The sequence below is a fragment of the Vulpes vulpes genome, chromosome 14 (genome assembly GCF_048418805.1).
Source record: "Vulpes vulpes isolate BD-2025 chromosome 14, VulVul3, whole genome shotgun sequence".
NCBI lineage: Eukaryota > Metazoa > Chordata > Mammalia > Carnivora > Canidae > Vulpes > Vulpes vulpes.
The window spans coordinates 77736275-77759037 of NC_132793.1; the positions used below are offsets into that span (position 1 = coordinate 77736275).

The window sequence follows — 22763 nt, forward strand, 5'->3', positions numbered from 1 at the left end:
CAGAACAATTTAGGTCTTTTTTTTTTTCCCCCCATAAGTAAGCCCAGGCTCACTGTGGGATTTGAACTCAAGACCCTGAGATCAAGAGTCTCTACCAGTTGAGCCAGCCAGTTCATCCCAGGGTCTTAATTTTTTTTTTTTTTAAGATTTATTTATATTTGAGAGAGAGAGAGAGAACGCGCGTAAGACAGCACGAGTACAGGGAGGCTGAGAGAGAGGGAATTCTCTAGCAGCATGATTCCTTAATCCTGACCTGAGCTAAAATCAAGAGTTGGACACCTAACCAACTGAGCCTCCCAGGCACACCCCAGGGTCTTATTCCTTTTTTTTTTTTTTTAAGAATTTATTTATTGAGACACAGGCAGAGGGACAAGCAGGATCCCCCCGGGGAGCCTGATGCAGGACTCGAACTGAGGACCCCAGGATCATGACCTGAGCCGAAGGCAGAGGCTCAACCACTGAGCCACCCAGGCGCCCCGGGTCTTCTTAAATGCATCAGAGTATCGGCTATCCCACCCTCCATCATGTTCTCACTTCCCTGCATGGGTCACGCAGCAGCATGCTAAAAAGTCCCAATACCGTGGTCATTAAAATGAGCAAAATAGGCCTACTGGCCCTGCTACCACCTGATGTCTTCAGGCTATAAATGCAGCTTTCCAAGCTGATCTCCACAGGGCCTCCTGAGTCATTTCCTGAAGTGATGAGCATACAGCCAGCTGGCTAAAAGCTACTGTGTTATCTGAATCCCAAGATGCTGTTGAATCTGACCTCTGGTTTTCTGTTTCCAGAATACCAGCATGCAGTCAACAGTCCACACGACAAGAAGTGTGGAGGCTGACATTCACTTTAGTGAGGCTGCTGGGGGGAGTTCACAGTAGCTGGCTGTAAAACAGGACTCCCACAATGCTTGCCAACTTCGAAGCCACACTGGACCTGCTTGAATCGGTTGCTCTTGCTTCAAGGTACTGATCCTTTCAGCTGTGAGGCTGCCAGAAACTCAGTGTGTGGCCGGAGCCAAGTGTTTACCCTTAGAACTGCTTTTTAATTGTGACTGATTTCTACGTCTTCTGGAAGGCAATAAAGTTGGGAAATCTTGCCTAAGAGCAGGACAAGGCTGAGGACACCTTAATGCACTGAAAAATTATTGAGGACCCTAAAGATTTTTCATTTATGTAGATTATATGCAGTGGTGTGCTGGAGTCAGCTTGTATCAGAATTCAATATTCAGGAATTTTGTTCTTTTTTTTAAAAAAATATTTTATTTATTTATTCATGAGAAACACACAGAGAGAGGCAGAGACACAGGCAGAGGGAGAAGCAGGCTCCCTGCGGGGACCCTGATGTGGGACTTGATCTCGGGACCTTGGGATCACATCCTGTGCCGAAGGTAGACACTCAAGTACTGAGCTACCAGGAACCCCTCAATATTCAGGAATTTCTCAAGCCAACTGTTGAACCATTGAAAACTTGAAATTGGCAGCCAAGAAGGGTATTTACACTATGGAAATTGGCAAATGCTATGTATTGGGGCTCTTTTCTTTTTCTCTGGAGATCAACAGTAAACCACACCGATTGTATCCACCAACATTTACCATATTAGACATTAAAATGGAGAACTTTAGAAAATATTTTTCACTTAATAAATCTATGACATGTTAACAGAAATACTATATTCTTTTCACAAAAAAATTTTCTTCCCCAAATAATTATTTCTTGAGGACAGTTGAAATAATGATTTCTTGAGGACTGTTTTCTTTTCTGTCTTTGCACATTTCTTTAATGGCTGGCTTTGATGGAAGATGGTCAGATTTTCGTGTCTCCTCCTGCGTTCCCTCTGTTGTGATATCCCATCGTGCAGTCACTGGAAAACTCAACCGCATGGTCATGAAAGAATCGGACCGAGGAAAAGCAAATGACACAGTAGTGCTTTAAGAGAGCTGTGACGTCGTACATCTTCCAGAAAGGCCTCAAAGACTCAGAATCCCTGCACTGGAGCGTTTCTTCTTTGTTCACACTGAGGCCTGCTTAACCACTTCCTTCACCAGGCACAACTAGGCTTATCCTGAGCTCAGTTACTCTCCACACATACCTCTGGTCTAGTAATTTTGAAAGGAAGAGCCACACGGTGATGCCATTTCTGCCAGGAAATCACTGTTGTGGCTGTTTTCCCCTTCATTTTTACTAGGTCACCTTGAAGATTAGTTTCTGGTGGAGGGTCCAGGCTTCACACACTAAAAAACCTCGTTCAAAGGGCAGCCCCTGTGGCGCAGCAGTTTGGCGCTGCCTGCATCCAGGATCGAGTCCCACATCGGGCTCCCTGAATGGAGCCTGTGTCTCCCTCTCCTTCTGCCTGTGTCTCTGCCTCTCTCTCTGTGTCTATGAATAAATAAATAAAATCTTAAAAAAAAAAAACTTCGTTCATAAACACCGCTTAACTTTGTCCACTTGCTCTTAGGGCTTAAAACTTCCTGAAGGATATGCCAATTTTTCTCCACTTCTTAGATTTATAAGAATAACCTACAATTTTCCACATTTGTATTCAATAGCCAAATATCCTATTTCCTTAAAAATCCTATTTTTGATGTGGTAGGAAAAGACAAACTATTGTGTGTTAAGAAAATTCAAGTGTGTGTGTGTGTTTTAAGATTTTACTTATTTATTTGGCAGCGAGGGGGAGCGCCAGCAGGGGCACAACAGGCAGAGGGGGTGGGGAAGCAGGCTCCCCAGAGCTCTGAGCCAGAGGTCGGAGGTCAGAGGTCGGGCCCCACCCCAGCGCCTCAGGGCATGGCCTGGGTCCAAGGCAAACGCTTAACCTACTGAGCCACCTCAGCGCCCCTCAAGTGTGTGTGTTTAACTTCAAACATATTTTGAAAAATGACAGTAAAAGGGTTAAAGGTCACTTTCTGGTTAGGGCAGGGGTCCCATTTCTGGTGGCCACTGGTGGGGCCTATTTCAATATATCCAGGCCTGAAACATTTACCGAGCGTTCAGGCCTCAGAAACTTAAGCTTGTGTATTAACTTAAAAATTCTGTTGACCGAATAATTCTTCAGCTGAAAAAATTTTCTTGTTGATTATGGATATAGAAATATGTTTATTAGAATGTTTCTTACTGGGACCCCCGGGTGGCTTAGTGGTTGATAGCCGGCCTTCAGCCCAGGGTGTGACCCTGGGTCCTGGGATCATTGTTGGGCTCCCAGCATGGAGCCTGCTTCTCCCTCTGCCTGTGTCTCATGAATAAATAAATAACATCTTTAAAAAAAGTGTTTCTTACTGATCTTCAACTCTCAGAGGTGCTTATCATCCTGTGTTTAATTCCCTCCCCTGCCCCTGCCTTTGCCCCAGGGAGCACTAGATGGTAAGGGCTGTCCCTCAAAGGGCAGTCCTTGGGGTTTCATCATAGCCTCCTGGCTCGAACAGGTAATTTTTCTCTCTTCCTTAGGAAAGAAACGTAGACTGTTCCTGATGCCTACAGCCCAGGAATCTGAACATATTCTCAATGACACAACTTTCAATTTTCTTAAGAATGTATAAAAAAAAAAAGCACAGAAAGCTTGTCACCCAACTCCTTTGTTTTTCCAGCTCTATTCCCAAGAAGCAGACCTTCACGGACTAAGTCACCAGGTTCCCTTGACCTCTGTGTTTGGGTTAAGACCAAGAGCAAGACCAGGACACACCAGTGAGAGGTCAGAGGGTTGAAGCACAGGTCGGAGTAACCCCTCGTCTACCCCTTTGGGCCTGGGGTGATAACGGCCCCCCGGATTGCCAGTCCTTGCTGTGCTTCAGCAGCCACCACTGGCTCCACAGATGTCCCTGTGGGCATCTCTGTGCATCGCCTGTTCATGAAACACCTTCAGCTAAACCCTAAGACTTGCCCTTCCTGCCCGCAGCCCTGATAGATACGGTCTATTTATTTATTCCAAATTTATTCCAAACAGATACCAAGCAAACTTTCATGTTTATTAATATAGGTTACATATATATTTTAAAAAGAGATAACATAAAAACAATGACATAATATAAGTACAGACTGATAACAGAGTAATGATAGTCATATTAGGTCAGAGGTATTTTAACATTTCAGATTGAATAAACAAATCTCCACTGAGTTGGGTAAGATACAGTAACTAAATTAATAAAATCAATGCTAAAAAAATAAAGTCAATGCTAGCTTCTACTTACATTATGTTATTCTATTTAATTATTCCATGGCATTTGGAAATTGTTTGCTCTTTTAAATAGGTTAAACATCTGCCTTGCAACTTTTCATTTTTGTTTAAAAGGCCAACACTGCTTCATTAGGAAAAGATTACATATTTCAACTTAATTTTTAAATTATTTTCTGTACTTAATACTAATCATGGGGTTAAAAAAATGCCTTTAAAATCATCTCACTAACTCTTAAAAAAAGTGAATGGAAAATGTAGAATAATTTTCCTATATTTCAAAGTCTGTTTCATTTTCTTCTGCTCTGTCTCATCAAAATGGCATCATTGATTATTCTACAAAAATCTGATTAAATTTATTGAAAGCATTTATAAATAAATCATGTCCAATTAATGCAGACTGGAGGACTTGTTTTTAAGAATATGCTTCCTGTGTTGTGTTATGTTTTCATCTCAAGTTAGAACCACAGGAAATAATAACCCAAATGTTCAGTGTTCTTCAACTGACAATCTTTGCTTGTATGAAACGTGTACGGTGACATCTAGCTAAAACAACTCTACAGAAGGACATGTTCTATTTATTATACACATACCACACTCTGTATTGGTCTAATTTGTTTTCCTTGTGGGCAGGTCTCCGTTTTACTCAACTCTATATGCCTAGCACCCATCATTGCGCCCGGAGCACAAAACGTGTGTTCATGTTGGCTCTGTGAGTGTTTCTATCTGAGAGTGGTCCTGGTGGGATAACTGCTGGAAGCGAAGGTACCTTCTTTCTCTGCTCTTAAAATGGGCAGGAAAGTCGTTTATATTCATTATCTCCTGGGATAGCACAACCTACTTTGCCAATTTCTAATACACAAGACAGTTCACAGCCACCCCTGGAGGGAACGTCAGGAGGAGAGCGCAGCTGTGGTGGTCCCAGTGCTGAACTCTGGCAGGCTCAGCTGGGGGGTTCCTGGCCAGCCCATGTCTGAAACGGCCCTGCTTTGCATCTACTGCGTGGAGACCTCCACCTGGGGACAGGTTACTTTGAAAGCCAACCTAAGGCCACTCGTGGACCTACGCTCATTCTTGGTTTACATACACAGAGTGCAAAATATCAAACATGCCACCCATATCATTTGTTTTCATAATTTAAAGAATTCAAACCTTGATATGTTTAAAATGAAGAAGAGTAGAACTTCCTCTACACACAGATAGTACTACTAAGTCTTATCCCTTAATAAGTTAAACTTTGCTGTCGAGCAATTGCAAGATACACTTATTTGCAAAAGCTCCGTAAGTCTGAACCACAGGGTCCCTCCCTATAAATGAACATCTTCAGATGTTCTGGGCTAAACTCCAGCAACCTAAACATCTCTTTCCTTATCTCTGGTGGAAAAAAGAGAGGGTTTCAAGTGTCTATTCTATACTGCATTACAAATGATGTAAGTATGTGTGCACACACCTATCCACATCCACGCATATGTATGTAGTAAGTCTCCTAAATGCATGAGAAGAGGACATTCAGTTATTATCGTGGCACTGGCGATACTCTCTCGCAATGACACTGTTTTCTATTCTTGTTATCTTTTCCTGTAACTAACAAATACACACGATTAACGGCTCTCACGAGAAAGAAGCATGTGAATCATATATTTGTTGTTTTTGATCGTAAATACCTTTTTGGCAGGGACTGATACAATCCTCAGGCTGCTCACTATTTTAACATTTTCTTTTTAACTCACCAGCAGCCCCCTTTCCTAAGTTAAAAGCTTTTTGTATATGCTGTTATTCAGGTTACTAGAGCAGGTGTCCATCTTACTTGCCATCAGCTGACCACTGCTGTTGTAACTGCTGGGATCGGAACCCTCCTTGCAGCATAAGATGCCGTAGAGGTGCTTCTGGCACTCGGAAGAAGCATAGTAGTAAATCAAGGGATCGAGGCAACAGCTTATGCTGCTGACACAGACACACAGGAGGTAAGCAAAGTAGGCAGCCTCTGTCACGGAATCTTGAGAGAGGAATGAGTAATGCAGAATCAGGAGGACGTTTGTGGGTCCGAAGCAAATGATGAAAATGCAGAAGACAGCGAGGGACAAGAACAAAGCCCGGGATTTCTTGCTCCGGTTGGCAACTGTGGAGGAGCTCAGACATCGGATGATGGACACGTAACAGACGGTGGAAATGATCAGGGGCACAAAAAAGAAGACAGCAGAGAAGGATGAGAAGTAATACGCATAATAGCCTTCGAGCAGGGTTTCATTGAGCACGTCGTGGCAGGTGGTTATGTTGAGCCCCGGCACCTGGGTGGTCTGCTCCTTGAGGAGCAGAGGCACCACCCCCGCGATGGCCATGGCCCAGATGGCCAGACAAGTGAAGGATGCCCTTCCCAGGGTACGCCAGGAGAGGGACTGGATGGGGTACACGACGGCCAAGAACCGGTCAACGCTGATGACCGTCATGAGCATGATGGAGGCGTACATGTTACAGTAGAAGGCGGCGGTGACAAAGCGACACAGTTCAGAACCAAATTTCCAATCACTGCCAGAAAAGTAATAGCTGATCTTGAAGGGGAGCACTGACGCGAAGAGCACATCTGCCGCGGCCAGATGTAACATGTACACCACAGCGGGCTTCTTGATCTTCATCTTCCAGATAAACACGAGGATGGCCATGATATTCAGAGGAAGGCTTACTGCAAACACACCAGTGTAGACAGAGGGGATAAAGAGTGTCAGCCAGGAGCTGGTCAGATATCCCGAGGCATCCTCCGAGATAGACACAGGGGGCAGTTTTTGAAGAGGACGGCTTTTATTGATGGAGCTTAATCTGACTTCAGGGAACTCGCTTTCATTTTTCTCCTCATCATCCTCCAGTGGGAATGGTTCAAATCCATCATTGGTATTCTTGAGAAAAAATGACCGGGGATCCACAGTAGCATTGGTTGCTTTTGATACTTAAAAAAAAAAAAAAAAAAAAAAAAAAAAAGAACAATTAAAAAGGCAAAAAGACAAACAGAATACATTTTACTTTTATTTTTTGTGCTCTTACTAGGAGAGTGGGTAGGTAAAGAGTAAGTAATGCACAAATGGATTGCAGACCTTACCAGGGAATTGGCTAACTCAAAATACTGTACAGCATTTTTTTGCTGGCACAAACACTTAAAACCCTGCTCCTCAGAAGGATAGAGGCAAATGCACCCTGAAGACATCAGGAAAGGCTCAGTGCCTGACATGAAGGGAAAAAAAGCAGTGACTTCTTTTCCATACTAGCCACCATCTCTAAACAAATCCCTCCCAGGCTCTAGACTTTGCTTTCCTTCATAGGCCTTCACGTGTACATTTTCACCATTTAGTTTGCAGACATCCCTAGAAACCCACTGTTCCTGATGCAAACATCTGACAGAAACGGGAGGACTTCTTAGGTTTTGGGGCTTGAGGCAAATTCAGAGAAAGACCAAAGGCTCTAATTTCCATGGCCACCGTCCATGTGACAGTAGTTTTCCTGTACTACCTTTAGTTTGTTTACACAGTAGGATGTCCCAAATCTCTCATCACATTTGGACCCAGCAACAGCTCCTCGGGTTATCCCCTAATACAACTGCAAGGTGCACACCACTCTAGTCATCTTCCTGTCTCCTTCCTGAGCAGGTCCATGGATAGCAGATGTTCTAGGCAGGTGGCCTTCCTTAGCTCAGTTCCAGGATGCTACACGCACCAAGGCAGATGCCAGGCCAATGAGGCTTTCCTGGGTGTCAACCAGAAGTCAGAATAAAGGCTCAGTTGCAAACTTCCTCCTTTTATCATCCTCTTCCACCAAAAGCATCCATTTAAAATGTTCATCAGAGAAAGGCAACACTTAGCTGCTGTAACTCAACCAGCTTTTCCTTCTGAGGAGCTTTTGCTAAAGTTCTGTGATTGAGAAGAGTTGGGCAAAGAGCTGGCGGGTCCTGCGACGCTGAGGACCAGGGAGAGGAAGCACAGAAGGGTGAAGCCTCCGTCACCGGGAACATCCACCACAAACTCTGGACATGCAGGTCACTTAGAAGTGACGTCAGAGGATTTAAAATCTGGCTAGAAATTGCTCAAGTACAGTGCATTTTCAAACCTTGGTCTTACTTTTCATTGGTGGACCCTTTGTGCAAACAAAAGTTTACATGGAGAGGAATAATGCCGTAAAAGACAGAGATCTAGTTCTGGAATGGCTCTGTAGGGTCACTGGAACCAACCACGCCTTAGATAGAAATGAAAAACCCTTAACTCTTTTCCTCCTCCGAATCAATGACCTGAAGGCACTTAGGTTCCTAAGGTGCTGCTGGGTAGAGGAGGAATGAATCTTGAAAGGATGGCACCTGGTGACATTCTCGTTTTCTTGACTTTCATAGTTAGCTTGAGAGAAGGCCAAAGCCACAAAGGATGACTAAAACTAGATAGAAAGCCCACAGTTTCCGGCCTGAAGAACCAGAGGGCAGAGTTCAGGGCAACCGTAGTCACTGGAAAGTGAGGAGAGGAATAAAGTTAGAGAAGGGAGCCAGCTCTAAATTCCAATGTGAATTTGCCCCAGGCTCTGGCTGACTCTGGAACCATGCACCGCTAAGGGATGACCCAAAGCAGCTCTGCTAAAGACAGAAGAAGCAAAGTGATATTTTGCTCAAGATGGTGAATGTGCAGTTTGAGTCCAACCAAATTAATTGCCTGCTAAAGCTAAAAACCAAAATCTTTTGGAGAAATAAAACAAAATCCTGAGTCTTTACAGTATGGCCATGTCCGAGGTACAATCTCAAATCATTTGATACCCAAAGAAACACAAATTAGAAAACAAACTGAGGGTTGCTGGAGGGGAGGGGAGTAGGGGAATGGGGTAACTGGGTGATGGTCATTAAGGAGGGCAGGTGATGTGATGAGCACTGGGTGTTATATAACTCATAAATTGTTGAATACTACACCTGAGACTAATGATGTACTATATGTTGGCTAACTGAATTTCTTTTTTCTTTTTGGCTAATTGAATTTAAATAATAATAATAATAATAATAATAATAATGCCGGAAAATTATGACTTAGTCTCAAGAAAAAAATGATAAGCAGTGGAAACCAATCTTACGATGGCCCAGATGTTGGATTTAGCAAATAAGGATTTTAAAGGATGTGTTGCAATGAAGTAAAGGGAAATATCTATTGAAATGGAAAAAAAAAAACAAAACTATCAGCAAAGAAACCGACCAATGGAAATTCTAGAACTAGAAAGTAACATACAATAAAATGGCATCTATTTCCAAAATAAGGAGCAAAGCTAGAGTCGAACAGGACCTGGTGGTGAAAGGTGGAAATGAGACTCTCTTAGCAAGGTCATGGCTGGGCCCCTGAGGGTGAAGGGGTGGCCTGGCAGGAGATCTGTCACAGGGAAGGCCAAGTGTCTCCAGTGATGAGCTTCTGAGAAAATAGATAGGTCTAGATTGTTCCTCAAGGGTAAGAAACCATTCCTATTAATCTCTGAATCTTCAGTGCCCTGCACATGGTAAGAGTTCCTTAAATTGGCTTTTATTACTTTTTAAAAAACATTATATTTATTTGAGAGAGAGAGAGAGAGCGAGCACCAGCGATGGTGGGGGGCAGGGAATAGGGAGAAGCAGACTCCCTGCTGAGCTGGGAACCCTACACGGGGCTCGATCCCAGGACCCTGAGATCATGACCTGCGCCAAAGGCAGACACCCAACCAACTGAGCCGCCCAGGTGCCCTGTAAGCTGGCTTTTAGTCACAGATTTGCATTCTAACATTGGCTCTGCCAGAAGTCACTTAACACCCTGGAACTCTGTCTCAGAATCCTTGAAGTGGGATTCCAACACCTGTCTGACTTACAAATCTGGCATCCGGGTGGATCCCTTGTGAAGTAGGGCATGTGCTTCCTTTGTAAACTCTACAAATTAATCAATGGAGGAAATAAATATTATTCTTCTCCTTTCACTTCAGTGCAACTTGTTTTTAGATTCAGTTATTTGCTTGCTCTCATTTATTTTAAATTAAAATGGAATCTGTGCTCCTCCTTCCCTCCTGTTCAGCAATGTTTAGTTTTTCAGTATGATGAGGAACATGAACAGGTTGCAAAGTAGAGAACCCAGCATTCCGGAGCTGTATATCCAATTTCAAATTGACAGCCATTTCCAGAAGGATACCTTTCTTCCTTTGTGATGCATCTTACTCTGAGTGCATCCTGACCCATTGGCATGGAGGCTCCTGTGGGATGGGGGGCTATCTCTGGCCATAATGAGTGTGTGGGGAGCTGAAAGATAAGAATGAATGGGTTCTGGCATTTTAATACCACAAAGGTCAGTGTCCTATAAATGCTGACCCAGAAGAACCTGAAGGTCACACAGTTTTCCTCTGCAGTTTGGACCCTGGCTAGATGAAGGACTTCTGTCACTGGTGGAGGGAAAGGGGCATACACACAGGTGCGCCGAAACAGGTGGGAATCCAGGCATTACCTGGAGGAATGATACAGTTTGAAAACTACTCAACACTCATACCTAAGCCTCTTAGATACTATCACTTCGTTTGAAAATAAAACTGTCAATGGATTTTACTCTCCATTTAGTACTTTGGCATTAAGTATTTGTCTTAAAAAATGTCTTCCTGGGGCACCTGGGTGGTGCAGTGATGGAGCGTCTGCCTTCAGCTCACGTCATGATCCTGGGGTCCTGCGAGCGAGTCCCGTATCCGGCTCCCTGGAGGGAGCCTGCTTCTCCCTCTGCCTCTGTCTCTGTGTCTCTCATGAACAGATAAATAAAATATTTTTAAAAAATGTCTTCCCTGGCTAGGCCTTTTTAGACAGCACAGTGTTTATAACAGAAACATTATACCCACTGAAACAGGAAATTTTATAGGATGCAACCCAGGAAGAATGCATAATCCCTCGATTAAATATCATTACCTTGCTCCTATAGGTTTGATATTTTGGCTTTTACGGAATTAAAAAATGTCAGCCAAAAAATTAAAAAAACAAAATTTAACTATCTACCAGGATCAAAGAAATAAACAAAACCAATTCCAAGTAACCAGACATACCCCCTTAGGCTGCCATTCAAGTTTAAGTATATCCCATTTCCTCCCATCCTGGCACAGCTCACAGGTCAAGGAGAAAGAGCTGTCACCGAGCCAAAAGCTCAAAAGCTCTTGTAATTCATCAGCGGTTTTGTTGTTAAGCTATGGTTTCACATACAAAAAAAAAAAGCAGCTCAGGTCCTAATATCAGTTCTCATGCTTCTTGCAAAGTTTCTCTCAATTTAGGTTTCTCTTAAATGGTTCTAGAGTAGTTTTGTGATCCAGTATAGCACACAGCTGAATTGCTTCAAGATGGACTCTCTAACTGGAGAATTTTAAAAATTAGAAAGTCAGGCAATGCTTCTCCTATCTTTGATGAGATCTGGCCTGGCAGCTGAGTGGTGACTAGATGCGTTATCAAAATCTCATGCGATCCTGGGATTTATTTCATGCCAGTCCCCCGAGGCACCAGCCTTGGTTCTGACTCAGGGCTCTCCCCTACAAGGCTTACAAATTAAAGCAGAAGCCCCAGGACCTTGCCCACATTCCCACACAAAGCAGAACAGCTGTTCCCTGCACTTCTCCACAAGTGAATCAACACTACAGGCTACAGAGAAATAAGGAAGGGGATGATGGAAAATTAGTAGAAACCTATGAATTCCATCAAATGGAAAACAGCAGTATTATTGCAATATTCCACCATCTCAAAAGCAAATGCACACCATTTTCTAATGCAAAGAACCAGTGTTTCCAGAAAGAAATGGCAGGTTCCAGATCCGGGGTAGGAAACCTGTAAGATGAGCTTTGAACATCTTTAAAGAATATTGGGGTCGGGTCAGAAAGACTCTGGAGTCAATCTGAAAGGTGTCCCAATGCCAAGGTGCAACAATTGATCACCAAAATAGTAATGACAAAAGTGAATTAAAACATTTGAAACCTGCCACATATCTTAAGATCCAAGAATTCATAATGATACTGAAAGGAAAATGATGCATCATTTCTGATCACCTTTGGAGGGGATTAGGGGGCCTGGTATGAAAACTGGTATATAAAAGCAAGATTGAAACATTTATCCTGCCTTTTCTGTATAAAATATATTTCAGGGAAATAGAACAGTCAGCGGCAGAAAGTTCTTCTTTATAAAATAATTCCAGCTCATAAACACGGAAACAATAACAGATTTAGGAAAGCATCATTTGGAAGCTCTTGGCTAAATAATGGACTAAGTCTGATCCCCAGTGGTCACTAAAACCACTAGGTGAAGAGGGATGGAAAATTTCATAACAGCTGGAGCAAGTGGACAATGCCTGAGTCCACTGAGTAAGCAATCTTAAGTTTACAAAAAACAGAGACAATCCTGAGATGCATCAGGAAGTACATGGCACCACTGCTGACTCGGTCTTGCAAAAACCAAACCTACATGTGAACAGGCCTCCCGATGTACCTACCGTGTGACCAAAAACACAAGGACAGATGGGCATGCTACAGGCCTTAAGTGAACATCCCTAGTGACGCAGCTGGCCGGATCCGGTGTGTGGGGGAGTCTCTACAGCAAATGACCCAGTTCCTTTGAGAAATAAACAGCCATGAGAAAGGAGGAGACAGGAAACAGTAACAGATGAAAAGAAATTTCAAAGACATACCAACCAGATGTAATGGTTGATTTAACAAGGATCCTGATTTTAATAAAACAACTGTAAAAAGGCATTTATGAGACAGCAAAATTTGAATGCTTACTGAACAGAGTGCCCAATGTTAAGAAATTGGTATTCATTTTTTAGGTGAGACAATGGTATTATAGTTATTTATTTATTTATTTAAAAAACATTTTATTCATTTGACAGAGAGAGAGAGCGTGCACACAAGCAGGGAGAGTGGCAGAGGCAGCCTCTATAGTTATATATTTAAAAAAGAGTTCTTGGGGTACCTGGGTGACGCAGTCAGTTAAATGTCCAACCTCGGCTTGGGTCATGATCTTAGGGTCCTGGGATAGAGCTCTGTGTAGGGCTTTATGCTGAGTGGGGAATCTGCTTGTTCTTCTCCCTCTGCTCCTCCCCCTACTCATGCTCTCAATCTCTCTCTTTTTTTTTTAGATTTTATTTATTTATTCACAGAGAGAGAGAGGCAGAGACACAGGCAGAAGGAGAAGCAGGCTCCATGCAGGGAGCCCAATGCGGGACTCGATCCTGGGACTGCAGCCCTGGACCAAAGGCAGGCGCTTAACCACTAAGCCACCCAGGCGTCCCTCATGCTCTCTCTCAAATAAATAAAATCTTAAAAAAAGAAAAAAAAAAGAGTTCTTATCTCTGAGGATATATACCAATGTATTTATGGATGAAATGATACATATGTCTGGGATTTGCCTTAAAATTGTCCATTTGGGAGTGAAGAAAAGTGAGGTATAGATAAAACAAGATATGGGGAGTAATTATACAGTTCACTTTTATGTTTGAAAATTTTCATAATATAAGGTAAAAAAACCCCAAATACTATATGCACATTTACTTGCTACTAAAAACTAAGTACAAAGGTTTTTGCTTTTGATTTTCTATTGTCTCAGACTTGATAGGAAAAAAGTTTTTCAGTGTTTGCATGAACAGTTTTTGTTTCTTTGTTTTTGTTTGTTTGTTTGTTGGGAGAGAGAGAGAAAGAGATAGCCAGCAGGAAGAGGAGCAGAGAGGGAGAAAGAGAGAACCTTATGCAGGCTCCAGGCTCAATGCAGAGCCAGACTCAAGGCTTGATCTCAAGCCCTGAGATTGTGACCTGAGCCAAAATCAAGAGTCGGATGCTTAACCGACTGAGCCACCCAGGTGCTCCGTGAACACAGTTTTACATTTAATAAATTCATGTGATACCAGCTCCTCAAAGCCTTTTCTGGAATATGGAGGAATTGTTATGAAAAACACTTAACATTTGTTGGACACCTACTATGTGCTACGTACTTCATACCATACTTCTTGTAACTCTAATGTTTCTTTTTTCTTTTCTTTTCTTTTCTTTTCTTTTCTTTTCTTTTCTTTCTTTTCTTTTTAAGATTTTATTTATTTATTCATGACAGGCAGAGAGAGGCAGAGACAAAGGCAGAGGGAGAAGCAGGCTCCTCGCAGGGAGCCCGATGCGGGACTCCATCCTGGGGACCCAGGGTCATGACCTGAGCCGAAGGCAGACGCTCAACCACTGAGCCACCCAGGCGCCCTGTAACTCTAACATTTCTACAAGATAAGCATTATAATCCATTTTATGGCCAACATGCAGAGGCAGACAAGCTAAATAACTAATCCAGAGTCACAGAATTAGTAAGTGGAGGGGGGCCAGGATTTGAACCTAGATTTTCCTGGCTCCAAAGCTCATACCCTTTGAACCACATCACATTACTCTGTCTCTTTAAAAAGACTTGAGATTCATGGCCTACTCCCGAAACAGTACAACTGTTTTCCTCTAATTCGTCTAGTCCTTGTAACTGCAGGTAGTACAGGACCATGTGAACGTCTAATTTAAGTTGATGATGCTCATGGCTATTGCTTGGGAATTCAGGGTCTTGCTGACCTTGGCTGCACACCAGTCACACGCTGACAACCTAGTCCTCACACACACATCAGCTGTGGTAGGGAGACATTCAAGGACAAAACAAAATCTTTAAAACCATTCAAAATGGGGCAGAAGCGAGCAGTAAGTGAACAAAAGTTTCTGCTATGGGAGAACCAGAATTAAAGGTAGGAGAAGGTAAATCCTGACTCCAGGGTTAAGAAAAGGTGGCCTAGCATGGGAGGCTGTTCCCCTCCTACCTGCATCCCGGAGCAGGGGTGGCTGGAGGCCCAGGGGAGCCAGCCTGGGGCAGCTGGGAGCAGGGGCCTGGGGAGCGTAGGGTCAAGACAAGCGGGAAATGGAGGCGCCGGTGCCCTCAGCTGGAACAGGCGCAGGAGGGCGGCCGAGGAGCCTGCAGGCCCGGCCTGGAGCCTCGGGGGGCGGCCCGACGTGTGGGTAGGACGCTAGCGGCCACGAGGGAGCTATCCTGACCCCCGGCTTTTCCCAGTCTTGCAGCCTGTTTTGCACCAGAAGTCATAGGCCCTGAGCTCCACGTCCTGGGGCTGTTGCTCTCGGAAACAAAAAGCTAAAATGAAAACTAATTCACTATAAAGGATGTTAATAATGATCAGCAATTCCTCCCGGTACCAAGCTGTCTGTTCCTAACCCCGCCCGCGTCCTACGTGGTCTGTAAATCTGAACTCAAACAAAGAAGATCCTGGTTGTGAGAGAAACTATCGCAAACGGCACTTCCTGGAAGGCAAGCTCTTCTCGTAAAGCGAAAAGGCAGCGTCAATTCCGCTAACGTGGGACAGCTTGCTGCGCCTGCTACACTAGGTTTTAAGTGATGGTAGAGACTTGATATGGTTATGACATCAACTTACAGGGTTTAACAAGCTTTTTTATTTTTTAAAAGATTTTATTTGTTCATGACACACACACACACACACACACAGAGAGAGAGAGAGAGAGAGAGAGGGGCAGAGGCACAGGCAGAGGGAGAAGCAGGCTCCATGCTGGGAGCCCGACATGGGACTCGATCCCGGGACTCCAGGACCACGTCCCTGGCCGAAGGCAGATGCTCAACGGCTGAGCCAGCCAGGCGTCCCATAACAAGATTTTTTAAAAAAGAGAGTGGTGTAGAAAATACTGGCACGCACAGCACATGGTTGTACTCTTGTATCAGATCTACAGGTACACAACTGCCCATGTATATTTATTGCAAACACACGTCACAATGTAAAGGATACGTCTTACAGTTTTCTCTGTTGGTTACCAAAAAAAAGGAAATACTGGAAAATACTGACAATACTATAATACCTGACTTTTAATTCACTATGGACTTGAAATATAGATGATATAATGTCCTTTCTTGAGTTAAATCAATTTTTTCACATGCAAATTACAGGTTGTTCCTGTTATTTCAAAGGGTAGATTATTTTTTTTATAAATTTATTTTTTATTGGTGTTCAATTTGCCAACATATAGAATAACACCCAGTGCTCATCCCATCAAGTGCCCCCCTCAGTGCCCGTCACCCAGTCACCCCCACCCACCTCCCCTTGGGTAGATTGTTTTGTTTTATTTTTTTATTTTATTTTATTTATTTTTTTTGGGGGGGTAGATTGTTTTGAACATAAAAAGTGCCTAAAGGACTGTAAGTCCTCTTCCATGACAGAACTTCATTGGATGCCCTGGGACGAGGAGGAAGGCTGTGACTTCAGGGCTTTCTGCAAAACCCACACAAGGTCAGCGCGGAAGAGTGTTTGGAGGAAGTGGAAGCTCCTACCCAGAAAAAACAATCTGGGCGTAGAGAGACCGCTCTTGCCCTGACAGTTTCAGGCTCCGGCAAGAGAGGGCAAAAGGCGGAATGAAAGAAATCTCAAACCAGAAAAATAGATAGAAAACTCTGAATGTTGAAACTGTGGAGCCCCCCAATAGCCAGCATTAGGTAAAAAATAAGCCAATGCTGTGGTTCAATAATGACTCTTCCAGAGTGTTTTTTGAAGCACTCATAGCACAGGGGGCCGCCAGGGCCGCACTCCTGAAAACTCTGAAAGAGGAGTCCTCAAGCGCCCAAGGGCATGTCTCATATGGCTGCGGCATGCAGAGGAGGTAAGCTCACACAGGTCAACAAAGCAAATCTGTGGTTGTCAGAGACTGGGGGTCAAGTGCTTAAGGGGTACAGGGCTTGTTTTGGGGTGATGGAAATATTTTGGAATTAGAGGTGGTGATTACACAATATTGTAAGTGCATCAAACTGTACACTTTACGATGGTTCACTTAATACTATGTAAGTTTTACACCATCTTAAAAATATAGGAAAGGAAGGAGTTCTGATGGAAAAGAGGGATGTGTGTCTCAACAGAGGAGAGGAAGTGACTCCCCTGTCCTGTGGAACTCCACCCAGCCCAACACCACCCCCCCCCCCACTCCCCGTTCCAGTGTGTGAGGGTGACAAGGACAGAGGTGAATGCCTGAGGGAGGGGAAGGGGTAGAAAGCGCAGGGGCACAAAGACAGGCCAGAAGCCTTTTGGAAGAGGAGCAACTTCAGAGCTGCTGAGAAAGTGCAAGTTAGGGTTCGTAGCACACAGATCCACTCAGAATGAAGGGCAGAGAGGTGCTGAATTAGAAAGATGGAGAGAGGGGAGGAAAGGCATCCAGCAGAGGACATGAGGTATTCCTGAGAAAGGGCCCCCTTGCCTCAAAACACTCTCTCACACAAAGGAAGGGCAGGCCAATTTAAGGAGGAACCTACTATCTTCATTTGTCCTACAGAAGTAAAGTCAAAGGCACCAGGGAATGAAAAAAATGAAAGAATGAGGGCGGGAGAGAGAAGAAATTCATTCAGATAGATACCAGAGTAGAGATGTACTTCTTGCTGTGTCATAAGCAATTTGGCTTTGGGCTTTATACAGGTTTCTGGTCTGCTTAGGGCCCAATCATTGTTCTGTTTTGTGTCTTTTATTTAGGCTTAGGACCACAGTCTCAGTAATAGCCAATTAATTAGCATATTCATGAGGAGGGATCCATTTATAGCCTGCCTTATCATGTGTTTGCAAAAGTAAATGGCAGGGTACAACCCAAGCATCAATGTTCACTGATCACCTCCATGTGCTAGGCCTGGGCTACAGATCAATGGGGTGCAGACTTTGCCCTCTAGGGGTTCTGGGGAGCACAGGAGAGTTACTCATCTTTACTGCTGGGGGTCTGGATGGTTTCCTCTCTATCGAGGTGGATAGAGAAACCCTGTAATAAGGAAAGACAGGCCTATGGTCAAACAGGAGTTTCACTTCTTGCCAGACTTGTGACTTAACCATTTGAGACTGTTTACTTACGTGTAAAATGGGGATACCACATACTCAAAAGATTGTTGAGAGGAATAAACAAGACAGTATATGTAAAATACCTAAAAAGGATGATGATGTAGTAGGTGCTTGATATAGAGTAGCTAGGATTTTATTTATTTATTCATGAGAGACAGAGAGAGAGGCAGAGACACGGGCAGAGGAAGAATCAGGCTCCATGCAGGAAGCCCGATGCGGGACTTGATCCCGGGACCCCAGGATCCCAACCTGAGCCAAAGGACAATGCTCAACCACTGAGCCACCCAGGTGTCCTAGAGTGGCTGTTTTTAATTAAATGTGAACATGTGGAGGGTAAGGGAGGGCATTTTGGCCAGAGGGCATGGCAGGGGGCAGAGGCCAGAGAAAGCCTAGCTCCCGGGAGGAGGGACTGGAGGGTAGGGCTGGGTGGAACATGGGTAATCTCACAGGTTACATAACAGAGGTGGCTGCATAGAGGCTCCCATCCTGCAAGGGGAGGGGCACCTCCTTCTATGCTGAGTAAATGGGCTTGAGCCTGTGGGCAGCCTTGCAGCACGTGGCTTCTACCAGCCAATCCCCTCTGCCACAGTATCAGCGATTCTTGAACCCTTCCATCCTTCATGCAGATCCTTATAAAATTGATAAGCGTCACCTCTTGGATGCTGGCCCTCTTTGATCTCACTTAAATTACCCAAGAGAAAGGGAAGTAAATTGGGTAATGAACTTAGGAATTTCTCAATAAACATTTGCTGAGCAGACCCTGGTTCTAGACTTCCTGGGCATAAATGGATGCCTATAATCTTGGCCGGGGAGATGAGATACCCACATAGTGACAGTGCAGCAAATGCCAAAACCAGCGGGTACAAAAGTCCTGAGAGCTTCAGGAAAGCTGAAACTGGTGGGCAGGGCCAGCCCGAAGGCCTTTCCAGGGCCTGGGGTCTTAGGCTTCCTCCCATCACGTAAAGCTGCTGAGGGCAGATACCCTTTAGAACTGCCGGTGGGCCGTGATAAGACAAAGCAGACCTATTTTTAGTTGATCTTATGAGTGATTTCAAGTCTGGAGACACTTATTTCCTGCACACAGGGCTCCCTCCTCCATCTGGAGCTTTGCTATACTGTCTCTGAGCCCTGGTTTCAGGGGGATGCCCGCCAGCCTTAGCAGTGTCTTCTGAGAGGGGGAGACTCTCAGGTGATCCGAGCGCAAATGTCTTGGGGCCCAGGGCCTGTCCCCAAAGAGGACTCAGCTCGGGCTCTTTTTCTTCTCTCACCCTCCTTTTTTCTTTCCCTCCCAAAGTGGTTCCAGAATCCAGTGTAGATAAGCTAGCCAATCTCTGTTCGGTTATCCGTCTACGCTAGCATGTCCAGCTTAGCATGCCCCTTCTCAGTTCACAAGCAAGAAAGCCGAGCACAAACACTGTGGACTTCACCGTACTCCCCCACAGGCGCCAAGGTCTTGGGGGCCACTTGAGGAAGGGTGACTTCAGGGGATCCATGCCGGTATAAACTTATTCCTGACCTCACCATCCAAATCTCATACAACAATTTGTATTCTCAAGAGCTTGTCCCCAAATAAAAGTACAAAGTCACATCACAGAGCACATAACACCGTACAGTTCCCAGGATTCTGCAGGCGTCTTCAGACACCAGGAGACCATGCGGATGTTCTCCGCAGCCTCCGGGGCTGCTGCAGAGCCGGCTCCTGCGTGGAGCTTGTGCTTTGCCCAAAAGCACCAGAGCAGAACTCAGTCTGATGGAGAGAAAACTCTACCTTTGTCACCTCTTATTCTTAATGCAACTACTCTAGTTCCAGTGTGAAAACGGCGTAAAGGACACAATCTGTCACCCATAAGAAAAAGTACTATCACTATAAAGACATTGAAAAGTTTTTTCCCTTGGGTTCTGTTAAAAACCAGTTACCCGTTAAAAACAACTTTTTTTTTTTTTTTTTTTTTACCAGTTAAAACGGCCTTTACCAGTTAAAAACAACAACTGTCCTTTTTTTTGGGGGGGGGGGGATTTGGAAAATACATGTACTTGGTCAGGTAGCCAGACACTTGGAGACACGCAGTGGGTGGGACTCGTGTCGTGGGTGGGCAGCCCCCCCGGCAGCGGCCCGAAGGGCGGCAGTGAGACCCCAGGGCGCGAGGCGGCCGCCCCTGGGGACGCCCCCGGCCTCGGCGCGCTCGGGAGGCCGCGGCTGCTGCGGGCTCCCCGCCCGGCCTCCCCGCGCCCCGGCTGCCGCCGCCGGTGCCCTTTGCTCTCCCCACGTGTAAAACGTGCAAGAAAAGCCATTTTCCAACAAAAGAAAACTTTATCGGGGGCGCCTCTCCGCTGTGTATTGAACGCGCCAGGAGCGGCGGAGCGGCGTGGGCCGCGGTCTCCCCGGGGCGGTCCTGGCACGAGGGCCCGGAGGCGCAGGGCCGCGCGGCCGCGGAGCAAGGGCGCCCCGGACGGCAGCTCCCGCGCGGGGCTCCTGCGGCCCAGGCAGGGCGCCCCCCGCCCCCCGGGGCCCGGCTCTCACCCGGCTGGCGGCCGCGGACGCGCGCGGACAGCAGGGGGCCGCACAGACCGAGTCCCGCGGCGACCAGCAGCAGCCTCCCCGGCCCCATTGTCCCTGCGCCGGCGCCCCTCGGCTCGGCTGCGCGCCCTCCCTGCGGCCGCGGGCTCCGGCCGCCGCACACTGCGGGCCGCGGGGCGCTCCACGCGGGGCCGGGCACGCTCGGCGGGCGGCGGGCGGCGACTCTGCGGGCGGCCGGGCGGCGGCGGCTCCCCGAGGGCGCGGGCGGCGGGGCGGGGCGCGGGGGCGGGGCGCGCGGAGCCCGGCGGCCGGAGCCGGGACCGACCCCGAGCCCGCCGCCGCCCCGCCCCCTCCCGGCGCGCCCCCGCGCCCGCCCCGCCCCCTCCCGGCGCGCCCCCGCGCCCGCCCCCGCCCCCTCGCCCCTGCCCGGCGGGAGAATCCCAACGCGACCGTTTCCCTCCGGGCGCCCGTGGCCGGCGGAGCTCGGGGCCTCGGACGGGCTTCGGCGGCCGCTCGCGGCACCTCTGCGCCCCCGGGAGCACGGCCTCCGCGGCGGGGCTCCGCGCCCCCGGGCGCCCCCGGCCCTTCCCGCCCGCCGCCCAGGCCCGGGGAGGCCAGCGGGAAGCTTCGAAGTGACTCGTGTTCTTTTCACTGGAGCGAGAGCGGACAGGCTGCGCCCTCCAGGGAGCAGGGCCGGGAGGAGGAGCCGCCCGTCCGCCGAGGTCTCCGCTCGTCCGTGAAGCTTTGCCCCCGGGGAGCGCGCTGCTCGGCGGCGGGGGAGATCCCGAGGGCGCCCCCCGGCCCCGCCCCTCCCGCGGCGGCCGCCCCCGCCCCGCCCCCCGCAGCACCTGCGTGGCCTTCGCAGCCCCTCCCACGGCGGCCGCCCTCGGCTCCCCGCCCGGACCGCCGTCCCCCGCCTCCCCGCTTCTCCCCACCCACCCCCCGCAGCACCTGCGCGGCCCCTCCCCCGTCCCCGCCCCTCGCTCCCCGCCCTCGGCCCCTCCACCTCTGCTCCCCCCCGCCCCCCGCAGCACCTGCGCGGCCCCTCCCCCGTCCCCGCCCCTCGCTCCCCGCCCTCAGCCCCCCACCTCTGCTCCCCCCCGCCCCCCGCAGCACCTGCGCGGCCCCGCCCCGCCCCTCGCTCCACGCCCCCCTGCTCCCCGCCCTCGGCCCCCCCACCTCTGCTATCCCCCCGCCCCCCGCAGCACCTGCGCGGCCCCTCCCCCGCCCCCGCCCCTCGCTCCACGCCCCCCTGCTCCCCGCCCTCGGCCCCCCCACCTCTGCTATCCCCCCGCCCCCCGCAGCACCTGCGCGGCCCCGCCCCCGCCCCTCGCTCCACGCCCCCCCCCCGCTCCCTCCCCCGCTCGCCCCCCGCAGCACCTGCGCGGCCTGCGCGGCCCCTCCCGCGGCGCCAGGGCTGCGGGGACCCGGAGGCGCCCCCCGAGGCCCGGGCCGTGGTCCGCGCTGGCCGAGCAGGGGCGGCGGGCGGGGGCCCCGAGCGGGAGGCGACCCCTCAACCGCCGTTCCCGGGGAGGCTCCCCCGCAGCCCTTCCCGGCCGGGCGGCCTGCGCAGGGCAGGTTCGGTTCCGGCTCCGCCGCAGCAGAGCGCGCCTCCCGGCGGCCTGGGGCGCGGGGCCTCGGGGTGGAAGCTGCCCGGAGCATCCCTCGGGCCGGGCCCACGACGCTGCAGCAGCTTCCTACCCGCTTCCCCGACGGCAGCGCCCGAGAGTGGACGCGAACCCCGACAGCAGGCGTCGCCTCACTTCCTTGTACCTTTTCCTCGGTCCCAAAATGCCATCGATTTTAAGACTCACTGAAATTCATATGCACAGAGCTGCTGCCGGACTGTGGCGGCCATGGTCCTAAGACCTCTTCGATTCAGGATTGCTCAAACGTGAACAAAGACCAGTTAGAATCAATGAAACAGTGTAGACTATGCGTGTAATCCTTAGGGCCGCCCGGGTGGCCCGCGGCTTAGCGCCTCCTTGGCCGGGCCTGATCCTGGGGTCCGGGGGTCGAGTCCCAGGTCAGGCTCCCCGCAGGAGCCTGCCTCTCCCTCGGCCTGTGTCTTTGCCTCTCTCTCTCTCTCTGTGTCTCATGAATAAATAAAACCTTTAAAAAAATAATATATGTAGCAAAAAATTCAAACAATTCAAGGATGTTAAATGAAAAGTAAAAGTATCTTTGGCCTCCCCTTCCAAGAACC

The 22763-nt window shown here is 48.0% G+C and overlaps 1 protein-coding gene across 3 annotated transcripts; it reads right to left on the reverse strand.

Annotated features, from left to right (window-relative positions):
• Nucleotides 1-3938: 3938 nt before the first annotated feature.
• On the reverse strand, nucleotides 3939-21465 carry F2R (coagulation factor II thrombin receptor). Of its 3 annotated transcripts, none has more exons than XM_072736971.1 (3): nucleotides 21406-21465; nucleotides 7664-8642; nucleotides 3939-7106 (listed from the first exon to the last, which is right to left on the reverse strand). In XM_072736971.1, exon 3 carries the CDS (start codon nucleotides 6823-6825, stop codon nucleotides 5911-5913), a length of 915 nt encoding a protein of 304 aa, XP_072593072.1. In that variant the 5' UTR covers nucleotides 6826-7106; nucleotides 7664-8642; nucleotides 21406-21465; the 3' UTR covers nucleotides 3939-5910. The 3 variants fall into 3 exon arrangements, with proteins under 3 accessions (XP_072593072.1, XP_072593071.1, XP_025854064.2); XM_072736970.1 differs by lacking the exon at nucleotides 21406-21465 and adding an exon at nucleotides 20561-20691; XM_025998279.2 differs by lacking the exons at nucleotides 7664-8642; nucleotides 21406-21465 and adding an exon at nucleotides 20561-20790.
• Between the last annotated feature and the right edge of the window lie 1298 nt (nucleotides 21466-22763).

Excerpts from the sequence above, each read along its gene's own strand:
- F2R (XM_025998279.2), bottom strand. The coding sequence starts at position 20,648 with ATGGGGCCGGGGAGGCTGCTGCTGGTCGCCGCGGGACTCGGTCTGTGC. Across the intron at positions 7,107-20,560 it reads CGTCCGCGGCCGCCAGCCGG|TATCAAAAGCAACCAATGCT; the intron begins GTGAGAGCCGGG and ends TTTTTTTTTAAG.